This window comes from Stegastes partitus, unplaced genomic scaffold (assembly GCF_000690725.1).
Source record: "Stegastes partitus isolate 25-593 unplaced genomic scaffold, Stegastes_partitus-1.0.2 Scaffold680, whole genome shotgun sequence".
Taxonomy (NCBI): domain Eukaryota; kingdom Metazoa; phylum Chordata; class Actinopteri; family Pomacentridae; genus Stegastes; species Stegastes partitus.
In genome coordinates, this window is record NW_007578411.1 from 281,343 (window position 1) to 300,848 (window position 19,506).

General features: G+C 37.9%; 1 protein-coding gene across 1 annotated transcript in view; it reads left to right on the forward strand.

Annotated features, from left to right (window-relative positions):
* Window positions 1-17,438, forward strand: part of LOC103363680 (sodium channel subunit beta-3) — a 20,244-nt gene extending 2,806 nt beyond the window's left edge. The window contains exon 2 of the mRNA XM_008290532.1: window positions 17,118-17,438. Coding sequence (XP_008288754.1) covers window positions 17,118-17,362 — 245 coding nt within the window. The 3' untranslated portion in view covers window positions 17,363-17,438. The remainder of the gene's footprint in view (window positions 1-17,117) is intronic.
* Window positions 17,439-19,506: the final 2,068 nt, after the last annotated feature.

Consider the following 19,506-nt stretch of genomic DNA (forward strand, 5'->3'; position numbering starts at 1 on the left):
CTAAGCCGTTGTCAGTGTCAGCAGAGAAGCTGAAACAAGGGCGCGAGCGCAGAAGTGAAGCTTGGTCTAAGAAGGTTACACAACCTCACTTGGCAGAGGCAAGCGGTTTGTTTGAGGCCTGGCGGGTTAGTTCAGGATTCCAGAGAGCGAACACATCTGGAGCTGGGTGCTCAGCAGGACATCTGAAATCTCTCAAACCCAGAGGAGAGGGACAGAGTTGGGGGTTAAAACAGCAGTTTGTGCATTTTTGTATCCTGAGATGTGCGAAAAAAACAAAAACAAAAAAAACACACAAGGTGGGAGTGAAGTGAATACAACAGTTAGAAGAGGGTGATTCGACGAAACAGGTCAATTCTGTAGACTTAGTCTTAAAAAGAAGCAAAATGCAGTTAACTTATTGTGTCTCCTGAAAGCGTGACAGAAAAAAAGAATAATAAGCCACCTGCTGTCTGTAGTGGAGGAACACGTACTTGAATCTTTTTCTGAAATAAAATACAAGAGTTAGTGAACGTTACGAGTAAATGACCTGAAACATCTTACTTTAATCCTCTAAACACCAAAATCCACCAGCAAGTTTCAAAGGCATGATATATTTTACATTTCTGAAATGACACCAATTATCAGTCAGAAGTTGTAGAAAGAATCATTGGATGTTGAACTTTCCGACGCTCCTTAAACTACTCATCTGTCGTACAATTCAAGCATGAAGCTGAATCAACTCTGAACTTAAAACTGTGACACTTAATTAAAATCGCTCTGTTTCATGTGTCATTTAATATTTGCCCAAAAACTAAAAAACAAAACATTTTGTGCTCCTCGACATGACCGTGAAGCCACGACTGACTCGGCTGTGACCAAATGTCAGGGACTTCTCAGCTGAACTGCAGGATGTGTTCAAGCACAGCAGAGAGGAGACAAGCAGGAAGCTAATTTAAAATCCCAAAGAATAATCCAAAAACAAAATGAGAGTTTACTTTGACTTACAGATGTGCTGAAATATTTGCTCCTCACTGTCGGATTTTTGGCTTTTTGAGAGGAAATCTGTGGATGATCATGAATAAACTTTTCTGACCTTTAACTTTACACATAAAAACATCTGTAAGGAAACAGCTACACTGTCAAAACTCACTAAATAAAAACAAGTTAAACAATGGAAACTGCTAAACCAAAACCATAACAATGTAATATCATCTGAAATCGAGTGCAAAAACAATACATTTACATTTTTTATTACGTTTTCCTGAGATTTTTCCTGAATTACTGTGATAAAAGACCTCCAATGAAGTGTTAACATGCACTCAATTTGTTAAACAACAGTTTTACTTTGACCCAAAACTGTGTTAATTATTCCAATGAACATGTAGAAAATATAGATGTAATAAAAAAAGTTCGCTTCATTTGCATCCAGTTACAAAGCTTGAATGTAAAAGTTACACATAAATAGAAAACTAAGAAGATTGACACTGTATTTATGAGAAAAAAAATGTTTAGTTGATATTGTAGCGTAGAATTTTTTTGTTTAATAAGCTACATAAATGTTCATTATAAATAATTATTTTCATTTTATGTATGGAATTTAAAAGAGCACAATTAATACTGCATAAATTATAAAGTACATTTTCGGTAAAAATCTGAGAATGTAATTTGGTATAATATTTAAAACAACTGTTGGGTTGTTAATTTACAAATCATGTCTGTAATTTATTTCAAAAACCTGCAGTAAAATTGAAGCTATTTTCTGTAAAGTGTGGATTTTCTTGTTGCAGTGCAATGACTCAGAGCAGCTGTTCATTCAGCAGCCAATGTTTCCCCGAATTTTTCCTGAATTTTAGCACCGATACGTGAATATGTTGTTTCGTCTCGTGATTAATCAGCAGAGTATAAAAGTCACAGCACCGAGGCAGTCGTGGAATCTTTGCTGCCAAACAGAGTCGACGCCTCTGAAACCGAACACATCCGATGGCATCTTTAATGGCAGCTCAGGAGCCTTTTAGTCTGGAAACGGCTCCGAGTTACGATCAGAGCAGATCAGCGTCAACAATAAGAAGAACCACATGAGCCACTCGGACTCCCGTCATTCCATCAGTGCTCTCCGACCGCTGCAGTGGAAATCACATTACAGCTCATTTCAAGCAGCAGGCTGCAACTTAAACTGATTAGAGCCACTCGAGTGCCGCAATGCAGCGAAACTTTCAAACGGCCATTTGGTCTGATTCATGGCCTGTAGTTTTAATTCAAAAAAGGTGTTTTGATGCAGAGCTGTGACAGAGTGGAGCTTTTTTCCCCCTCAAACATCATTTTTTTGCAGCCTTTTCCGCCCATGAAAGTGCAAAAATAAGATTCACATCATCCACCTTTTTTTCCAGCTGAGCGTATAATGAGGTTTTTACAAATTTATGTATAGATGTTTTATTCCTTACATTTTCTTTTGTTGTCACGCTTGCCTCTTACACTGTGGGGGGGGGAAAAAAGACAGTCTTTAAGTATAATTTTCAAAAACTACAGCTAACGAGTAAAATCACAGAAAAAAGTTTACATTTCACATAATCTGTAAAAACAAAACAAAAAATAAATAAATAAATAAGAAAGGCCAAATCTGTACATTACATTCTTTTTAAATGAGTTTCTCCTTTTACAACATTTAACCATGAATTACACTATTTCTTTACAATATTTAAAGCAATTACTTTATTTAGATATTTTTTAACTGTAAGTTTTACCGACTTTTCCTGTCTTCTAATTTATAGTTAGTATCTATAAATCACAAAAGAAGTATTCATCAACTTACAAAATAATCAAATTAAAATACTACAAAATAACAAATGGGCCAAAATATTTAACAACAACCACTTCAACAATCAATTTTCTGTTCTATACAAATCAGCAAAAACTGTCCTTTATTTACAGATATTTGCCTTTATTTGAAAAATAATAATTAGAAATTAGAAAATTTCAAACAACACCTTTAAAAAAAAGAAAAAAAGAAAAAAAAGGGCTGTTTTTTTTAATGGTTAAAAAAAAATAAAAAATCGGCCCAAATTAGAAATAATGTCCACATCAAAAATCTGTTTCCATAAATAGTTATCATTTGTTTTACAGTGTCTGTAAAATGACTTTATTTGCTGTTATTCAAAAAAATGTGTTTGTTGTGGCTGTTTCTTTTCTTTTTTTCTTAACAGTTTTGAATGTTACAGTATTCTTCCATTTTTTTCTTAGGTTTATCTATTAATTTAATTTATTTGTTGCCACCCTTGCTGTCGGATTTTTGTGGGATTTTTTCCTTCACATTGTATCTTCAGATGGTTGATATAAATCACATTTCAGAGCTCATTTTAAGCCGCAGGCTGCAACATGGACTAATTAGATCCACTCAAGTGCAGCTCTGTGGTGAGACTTTTAAAGATCCATTTCGTGATTTATGGCCCGTCGTTTTAATTCAGAAAAGTGTTTCAATGCAGAGCTGCGATGCAACTTTTTTGTGGCTTTGTTTCAGCTCAAGAAACTGTACTGATTATTTTCAGCTTTTAATGATGAGCATGTTCGTGCCCTGCAGCATGCAGGAACACTGGCTCTACATTCACTGCAACAAACAAACAGGGAGCTCCATCTGAGCAGCCCTGTGATGGGAACAAAATGCGATTTGTGCTCCATCTGCAGCTGCTGCATGGCTCTAATTCTGAGGGAGCTTCATCCTGAATTCTATTTTTATTGTGAGATCCGTTCTAACCCTCAAATCTGGAGCGAGATACTGAACCGCGACCTGATTGCAGGCTGCATGTGACCTGCTGGCTGGTGTCCACATGCAAACAGACACGCACACACCTGAGCCTCTGCTGGTCCAGATGTGCGATGGAGGTTTGTAATCCAGCTGCTGGAGCTCTGCAGGACGCAGTGACCTTCAGTTTGTATTAGAGGCGTTGCAAGAACAAATCAGCTCCACGTCCAGATTAATGATCAGCTGTCAGCAGATGTCCTTCATCGGGGTTCTCATGAATATTGGACCAAAAAAACCTTCACTACAACCTGTTTGGATCAGCACATATGTCCGTTCGAATCAATACTTTCATCCCAGTCAGTTTGTAAATAATTAAGATTTAATTTCTGCCAAATATTGCTCCAGAATTTTTTTTTGCAGCCTTTTTAGTTCAGATAATGTCAAATCTGCTCTAAAAAAAAATGTTAAAATTATATTAAGTAACCTTTATTTCCAGTTGAGTACCTTCCACTCATAACAAAAATCTAGGTTTTAAAAAAGTTTACTCACAAATAAGCAGAAAATAGATATTTCACTCCACACATTTATAATGTGTTTCCATACTTGTCTTTTGCACAGTAAAAAAACAACTTTTTTTCCATTTCTCAAACAATGTAGCTATTTTACAGTTTGTTTGTTCTCGTAAAATTACAAATAATATGTAGTAAAATTTAGTAAAATGCTGACTATGAAAAAATGAGACATGGTTAGTCTTAGTTTTGTTTGTTTTTCGTGACAAGTAGTTTAAGTTCTGTCTGAAAGATGAAATCTAACTCTGTATGTAGAGTCAAAACAGGGTCACTACATGTTATATTTTATACTATTGCATCTTGAATTTATATCCATTCTCGTAATATGTTTTTGCTATCATGTGTTTTTTCTGTAGCATTTCCTCACTTGTCTCCTCTCTGATTGGTGTAAACACTGCCTGCAGTTCAGCCGAAAACTTCCTGAATTTTTGTTATGTGACTGTTGTTCACAGCAGAGTCACTAACGTCTTCATGGTTGAGCACAAGAGTGCAAAAAAAATGTTTTTTCAAGGAAACTGCTTCGATCAGAAGGATGATATTTGGCAAATTTTAAAACGATACATGTAGAATAAAGTAGTTTTGATGAAATTCTTTGATTCAAAGCTCACATTTGGTTCATTTGGCTGATAAATGGTGGGATTTTGGGTTTTGAGGCTCAGAGGGTTAAACTATTACCAACACACAGCTGTACGGATCGGATGTGCAGAGTAACACTGCTGAGGCTTAGAAGGGGAACTGCAGGAGCAAAAGCAGCTGTAACAATCACTCGAGAATGAATGAAGGGCAGAGAGAAAGAGGCAGAGGAGGCTGATGTCCAATCAGAAGAGCAGCTGTCAGTGCCGCGATGCTTCATCAGCAGCAGCAGCAGCAGCAGCAGCAGCTTCATTCACAGAGCTTCTGGAAACTGTGTGTCTGAAGACAGCAGGTCATGAATCAGCACAAGGACGAATCATTTCCTCTACGCGACCTGTCGCCTGGACAAGCCGTGTAAAGAAAATGATTTGTGACTGTGATTCAACAACAACAGCAAGGAGTTACAGTTTCAGAATGATCCCACACTGTTCTCCCTGCAGCTCTGCACAGCAATGTAGTAATTTAGTTAGCTGCATTAGTTTACTGCGTTCACTGTTTTGGTTTAGTTCAAAGTAGGGCTGCAAATTATAAACAACTTCTTAACCAGCAGTCCACTGCATGAGCCGTCAATTAGGGATTTCCCAAACCTGGTTGATTAATGCATTTTTCAACTAACTGCTACCGGCACAAACATAAGCTCAGCCCTTTGTTTACGTTGTTTATGTCCCACAGGTGTCATAAATGAAAGATATTTTGACTAAATGCAACATTATCCATAAACAGCTGATAAATGTACATTACAAACTGAGTGAACTGGACATTTATCTTTTGCTGAGCTGGTATTTTAAGCCACAGATACATGATGTGAGCTTCATATTAACAGAGCTGATTCTGCTTTATTTATCTTATGAGCTCTGCCCAGATGTCATTAAGCGTCACAAAGGTCTTTGTCATAGTTCAATTTTACTGTCTTAACTCCCACAATTGTCTGTGCTTGCCATTATCTACCTCCTCTGGTCGCTACAGTATTAAACACTAAGAGGCTCCATCTGGTGGAACAACCAGGTACTGCAGCGAATCTACAGTACATTTTCTGTCACGCATGTCCTTCATCCCAAACCTTATTGGTTTATATGTTTTTATAGTTTAAATGGATCAACCAATTTGAGAACAAGTCCTAAACTAGGACTGAGATCACAACTTGCCATTAAACACTACAGAAGCACAGTCATGGTGCCCCTTCGCTAACTCCCACAATGCTCTCTGCTTACCAACACGAACCATCCGTAGTGATGCCTCCTCCAGTCACTACGGTATTAAACAGTAAGAGACTCCATCTGGTGGAGCAACCAGGTACTACAGCTGATCTACAGTACATTTTCTGGCGTGCATGTCCTTCATCTTCTGCCTTATCGCCTAATATAGTTCCAGTTAAATTATTTGAATCAGGATGAATCTTTTACATCCCTTCTCTTCTCTGGTTTGGACTGAAATTTATGCTGAACATCTACAAAGCTCTGTGGATAGTTTACATGTAGCGTCAGAGCAAAACAAACAAACAAAACCCCACACTTTCTGCTTTAATGTTACATTCTGTTGTTTATTTCATACGTAGGTGTTTGTACGATATTGACTTAAAGGTTTCCTGTCTCTGTGTGATACCTGCACTCAGCAGCCACTTTATTAGCAAAACCTGTGTAATCCAAGACCTCTGTTATGAAATCTGTAGTGTGAAAAACACAAACAACACACACAAAATCCTGAATCAAAAATACAATTAGAAATGGAGGAACGCCGTAGCTGCAAACATGATTAAAAGAGTGATGTGTTTAGGTGATTTACAGTAAATCTGTGATTTTATGGTCACACATTGTAAAACAACAAGCTATTATTTGTAAAAATACAGATTTTTAATGTGAAAAAAGTTTCAGATTTGACCTTCTTTTTAACTTTTTAACTGTCAACATGTAAATCAATACTTTTCCTCCAAATTTTTGAGATATTATGTGCAATTTAACAAAACAGGAAAATATATGTAAAATAAGCATTTGAAATGTTAATTACCCCTTTTCTCAGTTCTTTACATACAAAATGTATCCTTCAAATAATAGCAAATACACATAAGTTATAATAAGTTCAACTTGCTTTAGACAGGAAAAAGGTGTCATTTTTATGGTCAATCACTGTAAAAGAACAAATTAAAAGTTTTACATTTTAAAAAATGCAGATTTTACACAACAGTTTTGACCTATTTTGATAGCTAAAATGGAAATTCAACTTTTTTTCCTGTGATTCTATGACATGCTCCTCTATATTTAGTTTACAAAACAGGATACAATTACAAATAAAATAATAGCTAAGAAATTATTTAGAATTTTTCTAACCTTAATGTACATAATTTTTCTTTCAAATTGCAGCAAATATCTGTAAACTAATGACAACTTTGGCTGATTTGAATACAATAAAATATTGTAATTCTATTTTGTAAAAGAACAAATTACTATTGGTTAAAATACACATATTTGACATCATTTACAGTTTTAGCCTGTCTCTTTACAGTTAACATGTAAATGATTATGTTTTCTGTGAATGTTCAAAATAATTTTAAAAATCTGTAACATAACAGCAAACTGTTCATAAAATGACAGTTAAAGCACTTTTTTTTTTACAGTGTACTTTTAAAACTTCTGCATTTTTAGTTGTTCTTGTCATTAAGGTGATAATTTTCCTTCATTGCTGAGCTCAAAGCTGGTGCTGCTTAATATTCATACGACTGAATTACAAAAAACAAAACCAACAAACAAACAAAAGAAAAACCTGAATCAATCTTAAAGTTGCATATTAGAAAACACTCCACAATCACTTCTTTCAGTCTCCACAGTGGAAGTCTTAACTTCATTTCATTTTCACAGCACACGATCCCGTTGAGGCAGGAAACAAACAGATGTGAGTAACATAAAGAGGCTTTGCTCCGTTCATGAGAACATCTGCATGCACAAACACTTAGAGTCCCAAAGCCATTACAAGTGTTATTAGTCACACTTGTGCTTTTGCGGTAAAAGAAAAGCACAGCAGGTTTCTGAGGAGAGGACTTCCTGTGAAAAGCATGAATGCACGCCTTGTATCTCGTTGTTGATGAGAGAGTCGGGTCTGTTTTGCAGAATGAAATGTCATAGAACAGTCACGAAAGCAGAAGGAAAGAAGCGAGATCAACACGAAGCCCGTCATCGGTCAGAGATCTCAATCTGCATCAGAAGGGCAGTTCCAGGGAACAACGAGATGCTTGTGCTACGTCGCTCTTTTTCGTGCACATAAATAGTGTAATTTTGGTGTTTTTGTTGAAGATAATTTGCTTTTTAAACCCTCCAGACAGTTTTGAGGTTCAGAGAATTAACTCTTGCAACTCAGATTTTTGTTTTTAACACTTTAAATAAGATCTAAGAAATATACTTTTAAGATAACAATGTCCATGTCAAAAAACTTTTTTGTTTGTTTGTTTGTTTTTTCAAACACTTATTTCTATTTCTGATTTTACTACGGAAGCCGAGAGCGGTCATGGCCGCACATTTTTTTAAACGCAGTTTTCTCAAGATAATGAGATAATTATCTCGTTGACAGTTTCGGCTGTCACTTCAGCCTTCATCAGAAGTTGTCGGACTTCCTGGTGTGACGTATCTTATATAGACAGCTGAACTCCGACATGACGTGTCATGAGAACAGTTGACCGGGCACGACAACTTACAATGAAGCGCTCGTGCCCGGTCTCGTCTGTCCTCCGGCCCCCCGCTGGTGACTGAGGATGGAATCCCAGGTGTGTGGGAGGTCCCACACACCTGGGATTCCATCCTGGACCGGGCACGAGCGGGCAAACACAAACATCAATTATCTCGTTTTCATGAGAAAACTGTTCCTGCTATCCCGAGGTAACGAGAAAATTAAATCGTTATCGCGAGAAAACAGCGAAGAAAGAACAGTAGCGGAAAACAACCGCTCTCGGCTTCCGTATTTTACAAATGAGACACAACAGGATTTTAATGAAGTATCACAAGTTGAATTTTAGATTTGGTTATTTTTCTTAATGTCATAGATGATTAGTTCAATACGGAAGCCGAGAGCAGTCGTTTTACGCTACTGTTCTTTCTTCGCCGTTTTCTCGAGATAACGAGTTAATTTTCTCGTTATTTCGGGATAACAAGAATCGTTTTCTCGTGAAAACGAGATAATTTATCTCGAGAAAACCAACTTTGTTTTCTTGAGATAACGAGATAGTTGGTGTTTGTGTTTGCCCACTCGTGCCCGGTCCAGGATGGAATCCCAGGTGTGTGGGACCTACCAGCGGGGGGCCGGAGGACAGACGAGACCGGGCACGAGCGCTTCATTGTAAGTTGTCGTGCCCGGTCAGCTGTTCTCATTACAAGTCATGTCGGAGTTCCCGGTCAGCTGTCTATATAAGATACGTCATACCAGGAAGTCCAACAACTTCTGATGAAGGCTGAAGTGACAGCCGAAACTGTCAACGGGATAATTATCTCGTTATCTCGAGAAAACGAACACCATTTTCGGGAAAATGCCGTTTAAAAAAATGTGTGGCCATGACCGCTCTCAGCTTCCGTAGGTTCACGGACTGGAAATTCAAAAATCCAATATTTGGTAAAGTTCCTGGCTAATCAATTATGTAATTTTGGTGTTTTTCTGGAGGATGTTGTGTGCGTGTGGTTTTTTTTTTAACCCTTCAGCAGATTTTGAGGTTCAGAGAATTAACTCTTGAACATTTTAACCTCTTAGAATTCAGTTTGGGAAGCAAATACAGAGACTAGATGTTGCCAGGAAAGGTTAAAAGACAGATTTAATGACAGAACATTGTTTTGGGACTGCACAGACCAGAAGTTGGGCTCTTGAAACATCGGACAGGAAAAGTCGAGTTCTTCTGGTACGTCTCAGAACAATGTGGCAGCTTTGTGGAGCAAAATGAGACCAGACATAAGAGACTCAGAGCTTCAATGGTCAACTTGTTCCAGCTCAAAGTGTTTCGGTCGCTCAGTGTTGAAGGAAATGTCATGGATGTTTGGAATTTCTCCAGATCGATCCACAGTACGTGTGCTGTCTGCAGCAACGCAGCTGTGGAAACAGATGTTGTTCTCCCTTGTCTCTATTTCTAATGTGTTTGCTATGTATTTTTCTCCCTCTTATGCACTGTAGAAAATATCTGCAATTTTACACACATTTTTCTTCTTCTTTCTTTTTTTTTTTTTTACAGACAATTTAGAAACAATTTTTGAACATTCCAAACCAGACAGAGTTTACATGTCTGATTTAAAATAAAAATGACAAATATTTTTAAGATTTTTATGCGACGTTACATACACTATAAAAATTATTTTTAAGAGGATAAAAAAAAGAATATACTGTTACAGATTTTCCCAGTTTTGTTCAATTACACTCCTAAAATTAGAGAAAAAATATTAATTAACTTGTTAACCATAAAAAAGATCAAAAATGTAAATGTCCACATCTTAAATAAGTATTTTTACAAAATAGCAATTTGTTCTTTCACAATGTCGGACCGCAAAGTTACACTATTTTTACAGAATTACAATCAACAAAAAATATAACTATTTTAAAGATATTTGCTATTATATGAAAGTAAAAATATGTATGTTAAGGATTGAAAATGGCAAACTTTTTTAAAAACTCTAGCAAATCAAGTAAAATACAGAAAACATTTGTACAGTGTATATAAATGCATAATAGAGTTTATTATTGTAATTATAAGAAGTGCTTAAGAACAGAGGTTTTTTACATTTTTGTCCCAAAGGTAAATCCATTAACTTTATGTGGCTTTTTTACAACTGATATCTGTCAAATATAAAAGATTATTAAGTAAAGTTTCTAAAATTAACAGTAGATTCTTCGTTTGAAACTGAATAAGTAGTTGTACCTTTCATATTTTTATAAGACTTTTGAAATGTTATTTATATTTTTAAAAAACGAGCGAGTAATGGCACTTTAATGCCATGTTTTTATTTGTTTGTTTGTTTGTTTTTTTAACAGGTTTGTGTTTTTTACAGTGCAGCCAGTTGAGTAAATCACCCTGTTTGGACTTTCTTTAGCTCCTCCAGTTGCCCTCGGTGGGTCGATGCTCTTTTTGTGCAGCTCAGTCAGGTTTTGTGTTTTGTAGGCCTCAGGAGTGATGTGAAGGATTAACCAGCCAAACCCCCCGTCAGGGAAATGAACTCCTAATCTGCAATTTCTGGAATATCCGTTGCATAATCCTGAACCTCAGTCTGCAGATTACGCAATGGATTTGCATTTTGCTGCTGTGTGTGTGTGTGTGTGTGTGTGTGTGTGTGTGTGTGCTGCTGTTGAATCACTGCTGAGGCACTTTGTGACTCTGTTTAGTCTGCACTTTGGATGTTGCGTCCCTTTGTGTCTGCTCGCATGTTTGTCTCGGTGTTGTCGCTGCCTCAGCTCCTCAGGATTACTGCCTCCTGCTGTTTGTGCCGCCGCTGTTTCTGGATTTCCATCTCATAACTTCTGCCGTTTGTGCGTTCGGCTGCTGTTTTAACGTGTTTCTCTGTCTGTCTGTGTTCCAGGTCTTTTTCTCTCCCCTCAAACCTTCTGCTGCATGACGTGTTGCTCCTGTGTCTGTCTGCTGTCACTACATATAAGATCAAACCTGAAAAAATAAGTTCCCCCCTGACCTCCTCAGAGTCAGCTGAGTATTTTGTCACGGTGGGGGATCAGGGAACCCAGGTGTGGACACAGATCAGGCAGGCAGGCAGATCAGGTGTACACAAAGATTTGTTAAACAAGGATAAAAACTGAATTTAAACTGAGGCGCGGAAACTAAACTGAGGGGGAAAAACAGGAACAGGAAAACCACACTAAATTATGAAGGGGTCAAAACTAGAAAAACCTAAAAAACTCTAAACAAAGAGCAGAGGGGAAAAAACCTAACGAATTCTAAGATACAAAACAAAGCTGCTCAAACAAAAGGGGATCCTCGCAGAAACGGACAAAACTGAGGGGGCAGACAGGCTCGGGGATTCCACGCTGGAACTGGTGTCAGGAGAAAGCTGGCTGGGGGAATGTAGGATGGAGACAGAGCGGGGACTGGCAGAAACATGAGGGAGGACCATCTATGGTCTGACAGCTTGTGGTGGAAAGAACAGAGCTGAGGGTGATTGTCCTTGTTAGTGCTGAGATGCATAGGGGCAGAGAGCAAGAGACAGACAGAGACCGAGAGAGAGGAGAGAGGGGAGAGGGGGAAAAAGAGGGAGACAGGCATGCCGGGGCTGAGGCCGGGGAGTCATGACATATTGATCTACAGTAACTTTAGTTTTACTTCATACTATGAGTATTTTCAGACTTTCAGGCCCTTTAAGTGCATCGAGGAGGGTCCAGATTCATAATTCTAATTGACATTTTCCATCATTTCTGAGCCTCATAACTCCATAAGTACTCGAGATAGACACAGGAAATGTCAAGAGATGAAAAACACATTTGAGCTGTTGAAGTTTTAACTATTTTACGATAAGTTTTAAGTTATTTGGGGGAAGTTTCAAGACATTTTGGACAAGTTTGGAATAGTTTTGGAAAATTTTTAAAACATTACTTCTGTTAAGCAGATAGACACATGAAACTTTCGGGGCTAAAAAACAAATTTGAACTCTGTTAAAACTGCAACCAGATCAGTTTTACATCCGTCCAGGCGTCACAATCTAAAGACTAAATCAGTTTTCTGTTTATTTTTTCTATAACTAGCATTGAGCATCAATATTATGGGATATGTCAGAGTTTCAACAGTGAAACTGCAGCACTTTAACGTCATTTAATGCATTTAATGCATCGGTACCCTGGATGTGTTTTCTTTTTTCTGATAATTCACCAGAGAAAACTTTAAAAAGTGCACGTTTGGTAAACCTACAAGGCTCCTATCATGTCATATAGACAATAAAAGGTCTTATTTTTACACACATTTGAGACCAGGATCATCTTCTAAACACGATGCTTCTGGATCAGAACACCTCTAATGTATTCAAATTCTAAATGACTATGAAAACACACAAAAGAAAAAAAACACTCAAAATAACCACAAAAGCGACAAAATGAACAGGAAGAGAAAGAAAACACAAAACTGTTTTGGGGTTTACGTATTTTATAGAACAGACTGAACAAATCTCATTGATCAAAGCTGATCAGTCTTTCAGATTCTCCTCTGATGGTGTTCAGTTCTTCTTCTGTCACTTTTAATTCTTTCAGTAAATTGAATCTCATGCGTCTATGTTAGTAAATGATTTTGCCACAGAAGGAGCCGTGTCTAGAAGATGATTCTGGTGTCAAATGCAGGTAAATATGAGACTTTTCACTGTCTATAACTTGGTCTGACCAACCATCTGTCACACATGCTGATATGAGCCTTGAAAGTTTATCCAAAGCCCACTTTTTAAAGTTTTCTCTGCTGAATAGTCCAACAACAGAAAACACATCCAGGTTACTGATGCTTGCTGTCATAAACTGCTGCAGGTTTCCCGTTGAAACTCTGATATATCCCATAATATTGAGGCTCAAAGCTGGTTATAGAAAAAATGAACCAAAACTGGATTTAGTCTTTAGATATGTGACGCCTGGACGGATGTAAAACTGATCTGGTTGCAGTTTTTAACAGAATTCAAATGTATTTGCTATTCCTAAAAATTATTTGATCTCCTGCATGTATAAAGTTATGAGGCTCAGAAAAGATGGAAAAGTGTTCAATTTGAACCGACCCCTATGTATTCAAGGGGGAAATATTCATACTACAAAGGTAAAACTTTGCGTGGCGTCATTAAATACACTAAAGTTACTGTAGATAAACAATCAGCTAATTCTAGGGAGGGTTTGAAACTTTTCATGAATTGACCATCTGGCGTCTCTTTTCCTTCCCGCCTCCTTCTGTCTCTGTAGAATCTGATGTCATAAACTCTCTGGCAGACTTGAGTCAACATATGATGGCATGTTAAGGTTTAACCTGAAATCTAGAGGAGCAAATTCACAAAAAAAAACAAAAAAAAAGGTGACTGACTGACTTTCTGTATGTGCAGCAGTAGAGGATTAGCTGGTGCAGCTCGCCGCCTGTAATTAACACAAACAAGTCAGATTTGTAAGAGACAAGAGAGCTAATTAGAGCACAGGACGATGTGGGAAACATGAAACAATGCAGCAGGGATGGGATACGAATAGTTGCTCTGTGAATGACAAAACCTCGGGTCTGTTTGGACAAAACCACCCAGAAAACCTGAGAACGTTAGTCAGAGTTTCAGGTCAATTCTGCTTCACAACAACTTTACGACATTTCCCTCGACAAAGATACCATCGAGATCCGAGCACGGGGCAACTGCAGCAAGTAAACAGGTTGACTGTTTGGCCACGCTGGTGTAAAACGGCTTCAAAACACACTTCTTGTAACTAAAACATTGCGTTTTAAACTAGTTTATACTTAAACCCAATGAAACACAAAACAATTCTGCGCTTTTAAATTCTTCTTTAAATTACATTTTTGTGTTTCTTTTCACAGGCCTTTAAAATACAGAGCGGTGGGTCCAGTGGGTCCACTTTTCATTTCCTTTTTCCATCATTTGTGGGCCCCATAACTTCATCGGTACAGCAGACAGAAATTTTAAAGGAATGAAAAACACATTTGAATTGTTTAAACCTGCAACTACATCAATTGGTCAAAACTAGTCAGAGCAAATTAAAGGTCTCCTTTTCACCTACATTTTGGGGCTCATATTCCAGCCACGATTCCTTTTCTCTGGTTTCGAGTAATTTTGGACAACTTATGTCATTATATACACGTTTCAAGACATTCTGGATAAGTTTGGAATCATTTTGGTTATGTTTCGAGGCATTTGGGGGTTTTTTGGGGATTTGTTTTATAACATTTTGGACAAGTTTTTATTTTTTTAACAACAGGGTTTGAGTCATTTTGGGAAAGTTTCAAGACATTTTGGACAAGTTTGGAATTGTTTTGGACAATTTTTTGAAAGATTTCACAAGTACAGGAGATTGACATTGAAATTTTTTAGGGCTGAAAAACAAACTGCAACTGAATCAAATTTAAATCCACTCTGGATGTCACAATCTGGTCAAAACAAGGTATCACAAATCAAATGTGTCATTTTTACCTATACTGCTTCTTACAGTGTTTTCTTTCTTTTCTTTTTTTTTTTCTTTTTTCAAATCCTGTTATTATTCAAATTGTCCCTGTTTTGTTAAATTACAGATAATAAGACTAAGTAGCCCCCTACACCGTGTACTGCTGCAACAAACATTTTCACTCTTTAACTGTGATCTCTCACATTCATGTAAAACTGCTTTAAAACACACATTTTGTCAGTCAAACCTCCAGTTTTAAATTCTTCCCCATTTAAACAAAAGCAAAGCAGAACAAAATCATTTGAAATAACTGTAAACATGAGACACGACTAGTTCTCTCAGATGTGTGTGAAAGTCTCAGGAACAATTAAACATCAATTTTATCGGTTGTTTGCCATCATGTCATTGATTCGTCTGTGATATTGGATCAGACTGTCTACCAATATTTTGGCTTCTGTGATAAACTTGTCAAAGCTGCTCCATAACTTTTCAAACTAAAATAACTTTCTTTTCAGTATTTTATACTAAAAGTATTCTATGTGTTTAGTTTTGTATTATTGTGATGTTCAGCTGACTTCTGCATTATCACATTTTTTATACCAACTTGTTTGACATTGCAGGTTCTGAATCAATGACATGATAAGAAACAACAGTGAAAATGTGAAGCTTTTATCTTCAGTACTTTCTGAGATACTGTCGTTCAAACAGCCTCAAATTTTAATGTGCAAAAAAAAACACTGCTTCAAGTGGGTTAATGGGCAATTTTTAAAAAAAGTTTATCGAAAAGTATTTTAAATATCAAGCTAAAGTTTTACAAATATGTTCATAAATGTCCATATTTTATGCAAAAAACATTTAAACATTTCAAGCACATCAGAAGTAAGAATCTGAGGCTCTGATGTTTTCAGGCTGATTCTCTGAATGTTTCTTCTGATGAGCTTCAGGTTCTGCTGTTCTCGGGTGCTGTCGGGATGAGATATGATAGCAACGGGGTCAGTTATATTTGTGAAGCTTTATGTTATGTTCTTAACCTTCTCTTCTCCCCTTTTTCCCTTGTTTCTCTCCCTGCAGTGCATCAGCGGCATTAGTTTTCCTGCTTTCCCTCATGCGTCTGTACAAATGGCTGTTACAACTAAAGCCTGTGCTAACTTTCTCTTTCTTCCCTCCCCCTCCATTCCTCCCCTTCCATGTCTCTCTGCAGTGTGGTTGCACTTCTATCGTGGAATTCTTTTGATATTCCATCTATATACATATAGCAATCAGGGCAGTGCTTGTTTTTTGTTGATGTATTGTATTTATGTATATATTTGAGGTCATGGACGATGTGCAGACGCAAACTTTAAAGTGATTTCTCAGCGTACATCTGATCAGCGTTGTGTATTTCCTGTCCTCTCCTTCATTCCCCTCCCTCCATCTTACAATTCAAAACAAAAGCTTCCCCAGAGGTCAAAGTTGAAAATAGCACAAGATCATTGGTTGAGAGCGATGCTGAGGCCTCAGTGGAAACTGCAAGGTGCAGTGTGAGACAGAAACATTTGGAGTTACAGGTGTGTAACTCCTGGCCGATGAGAAGTATGTGTCATGATGATGATGGCATATATAGACTCACGCTTCTATATATGAATTTAGCTCAGTTAGCAATCCACAGAATGCAAGAAAACAGTATCGCTCACTGCAAGCTCTTTATTTCCTCTCAGTGTCATACGTTAAAAAACACCTAAAAATCTAAATTACTGCAAAACCAAATCCATCAAAATTCACAATAATCTGTGATTTCAAGTGAAGAGTGGAAATAAAAACAATGCAAGACAAAAGCTATGGCCGATACAAAAAAAGACAAAAAAACAAAACAAACAAAAGACACGCATGCAATGAGCATTGGGAGAAAGCATGCAAAAATACAAACATTACTGCAGCTATCGTTGTTTTCTGAAGTACTGTTTAGACAGTTTGCCTGCGAGTACTGAGAAAACACCAGAGCTCTGGCCAACCTTACCTGGAGTCACGGGTCCATGAAGCAGAGACCGACGACTCTGACCTCTGACCCTGTGACCTGCACACAAACAGCAGCAAAGCAATGAGGAGGTTCTAACTGAGTTTTCTTCATCCTCTGGACTCTGTAGCATCTTTGTGCCATGGAGCCTGCGTGGAGGTGGACTCGGACACGGAGGCCGTGGCCAACGAAGGCTTCAAGCTGGGCTGCATCTCCTGTAAGATGAGAGGCGAAGTTCCCGCCACGGCCTCCGTCAAATGGTACTTCAAGGCTTCAGATGAGACCGAATTTTCAGAAGTAAGAGGTCAAATGATGCAAGAAAGTTTTGAAAATGTTGCACTCTGTAAAGAAACAGTTTCTTGTGTTGAGAAGTAGCAGAGAAGATCGATCCCACTCTTGTGTCCGTACAGCAAATACAAGCGCAGAACTAGAATACAGCTAGCCTTGCTGAGCACAGTGACTAGCTAGAATTTTTTTTGTTTCAAAAACATTCTGAGAAAGTTCTGCAAAGTTCTACTAATATTTCAGCCAAAAGTTTTCTTTTAGTTTCGCAGAATGTTCCTAAAAGTAGGATAATTAAACAAAATATTCACGTTTTGGTGGAACGTTGTATAGATTCTGTCGTGTGTTACATCAACGACAACATCATCAGAACATTACAGGCAGGATTTTCCACTTTTGCTAAAATGTTGCATTCCTTTGTTATCATTGGGGAAACATTTCGTAGAAGAACATTCTATTATGTGTTCCCTCAACAACGTTGTGGAAAAAATCCTCCGGGGCCTCAGTTTTCAGTTGTTGGTTTGAAAACGTTTCTTTGTTATTATAGAACTTTTTATATTACATCATTATGTTAACTTTATAGGTTACTGGAAATGAAAATAAATTAAAATGTACAATGAACATTTGAAATATTTTCTTTAAAAAAATACGAAACTTGGAGGTACTGTTAGCTGATATACTGGAAACGTTTCATGCTAGCTGGAGAAGCAGCTAGCTTGGTCTTTTAAAATTCAACAAATCCACCAACACCTTTAAAGCTCACTGACCAACACTTTTAACCCTGTCTGTTTATTGTGTGCAAAAACCAAAGTGTTAAAATACCAATTTGTTGCTATTGCAGAGCCTCACAGACTTGGGTGGATGACGAAATATCTGAATTCTTGTAGCCAATAGAAAACATGAATTGGGTTGAGTAACAATAACAATTTGCCTGTAGCTGTTCCATGTGTCCACAAGGGACTTTTTTCAGGGCTTAACCAGAGCAGCTGTCCCGCTTCCCAACAACATTTCCAGTTTCTCCTCTGGGATCCCAGGCCAGATGAGATATGTAATTCCTTCAGCAAGTTCAGAGTCTACCCCCGAGTCTCCTCCCAGGTATCCTAATCAGATGTTGAACCAACTCAGCTGGATCCTTTTGACACAAAGGAGTATACTCCTCACCTCATCTATACGGCCGGTGTTAAGCCTTATGCCTACTCCCTTGCAAACGCTCACAGACGCATAGTTGTTGATATTATATTACATTTCCAGTGAGTGTAAATCCACTTGGGAGTACCTGTCTATGTATTCTACATATACAAGCTACTGCCCTTGTAGCATAGACATTAAAAATATAATCTGCGTAGACCAGTAGTGCGCATGCTTGGACTATGTAGACATGACCTACTGCACATGTAAGCAAAAGAGTCTTTCAAGGAGTATAATCAAGGTTTAATCAGATCGTTCAAGATATCCCTCTTTCCTGCAACATTTTAAAGTTGTTCCTGGGGGATTCTGAGGCGTTATTAGGCCAGATGAGATATACACTATATTGCCAAAAGTATTTGCTCACCTGCCTTGACTCACATATGAACTGAAGTGACATCCCATTCCTAATCCATAGGGTTTAATATGACGTTGGTCCACCCTTTGCAGCTACAACAGCTTCAACTCTTCTGGAAAGGCTGTCCACAAGGTTTAGGAGTGTGTTTATGGGAATTTTTGACCCTTCTTCCAGAAGCACATTTGTGCGGTCACACACTGATGTTAGATGAGAAGGCCTGGCTCTCAGTCTCTGCTGTAATTAATTCCAAAGGTGTTCTGTTGGGTTGAGGTCAGGACTCTGTGCAGGCCAGTCAAGTTCTTCCACACCAAACTCTCTCATCCATGTCTTTATGGACCTTGCCTTTTGCACTGGTGCACAATCATGCTGGAAGAGGAAGAGGCCATCTCCAAACTGTTCCCACAAAGTTGGGAGCATGGAATTGTCCAAAATCTCTTGGTATGCTGAAGCATTCAGAGTACCTTTCACTGTGACTAAGGGGCCAAGCCCAGCTCCTGAAAAACAACCCCACACCATAATCCCCTTTCCACCAAACTTTACACTTGGCACAATGCAGTCAGACAAGTATCGTTCTCCTGGCAACCGCCAAACCCAGACTCGTCCATCAGATTTCCAGATGGAGAAGCATGATTTGTCACTCCAGAGAACGCATCTCCACCGCTCTAGAGTCCAGTGGCGGTGTGCTTTCCACCTC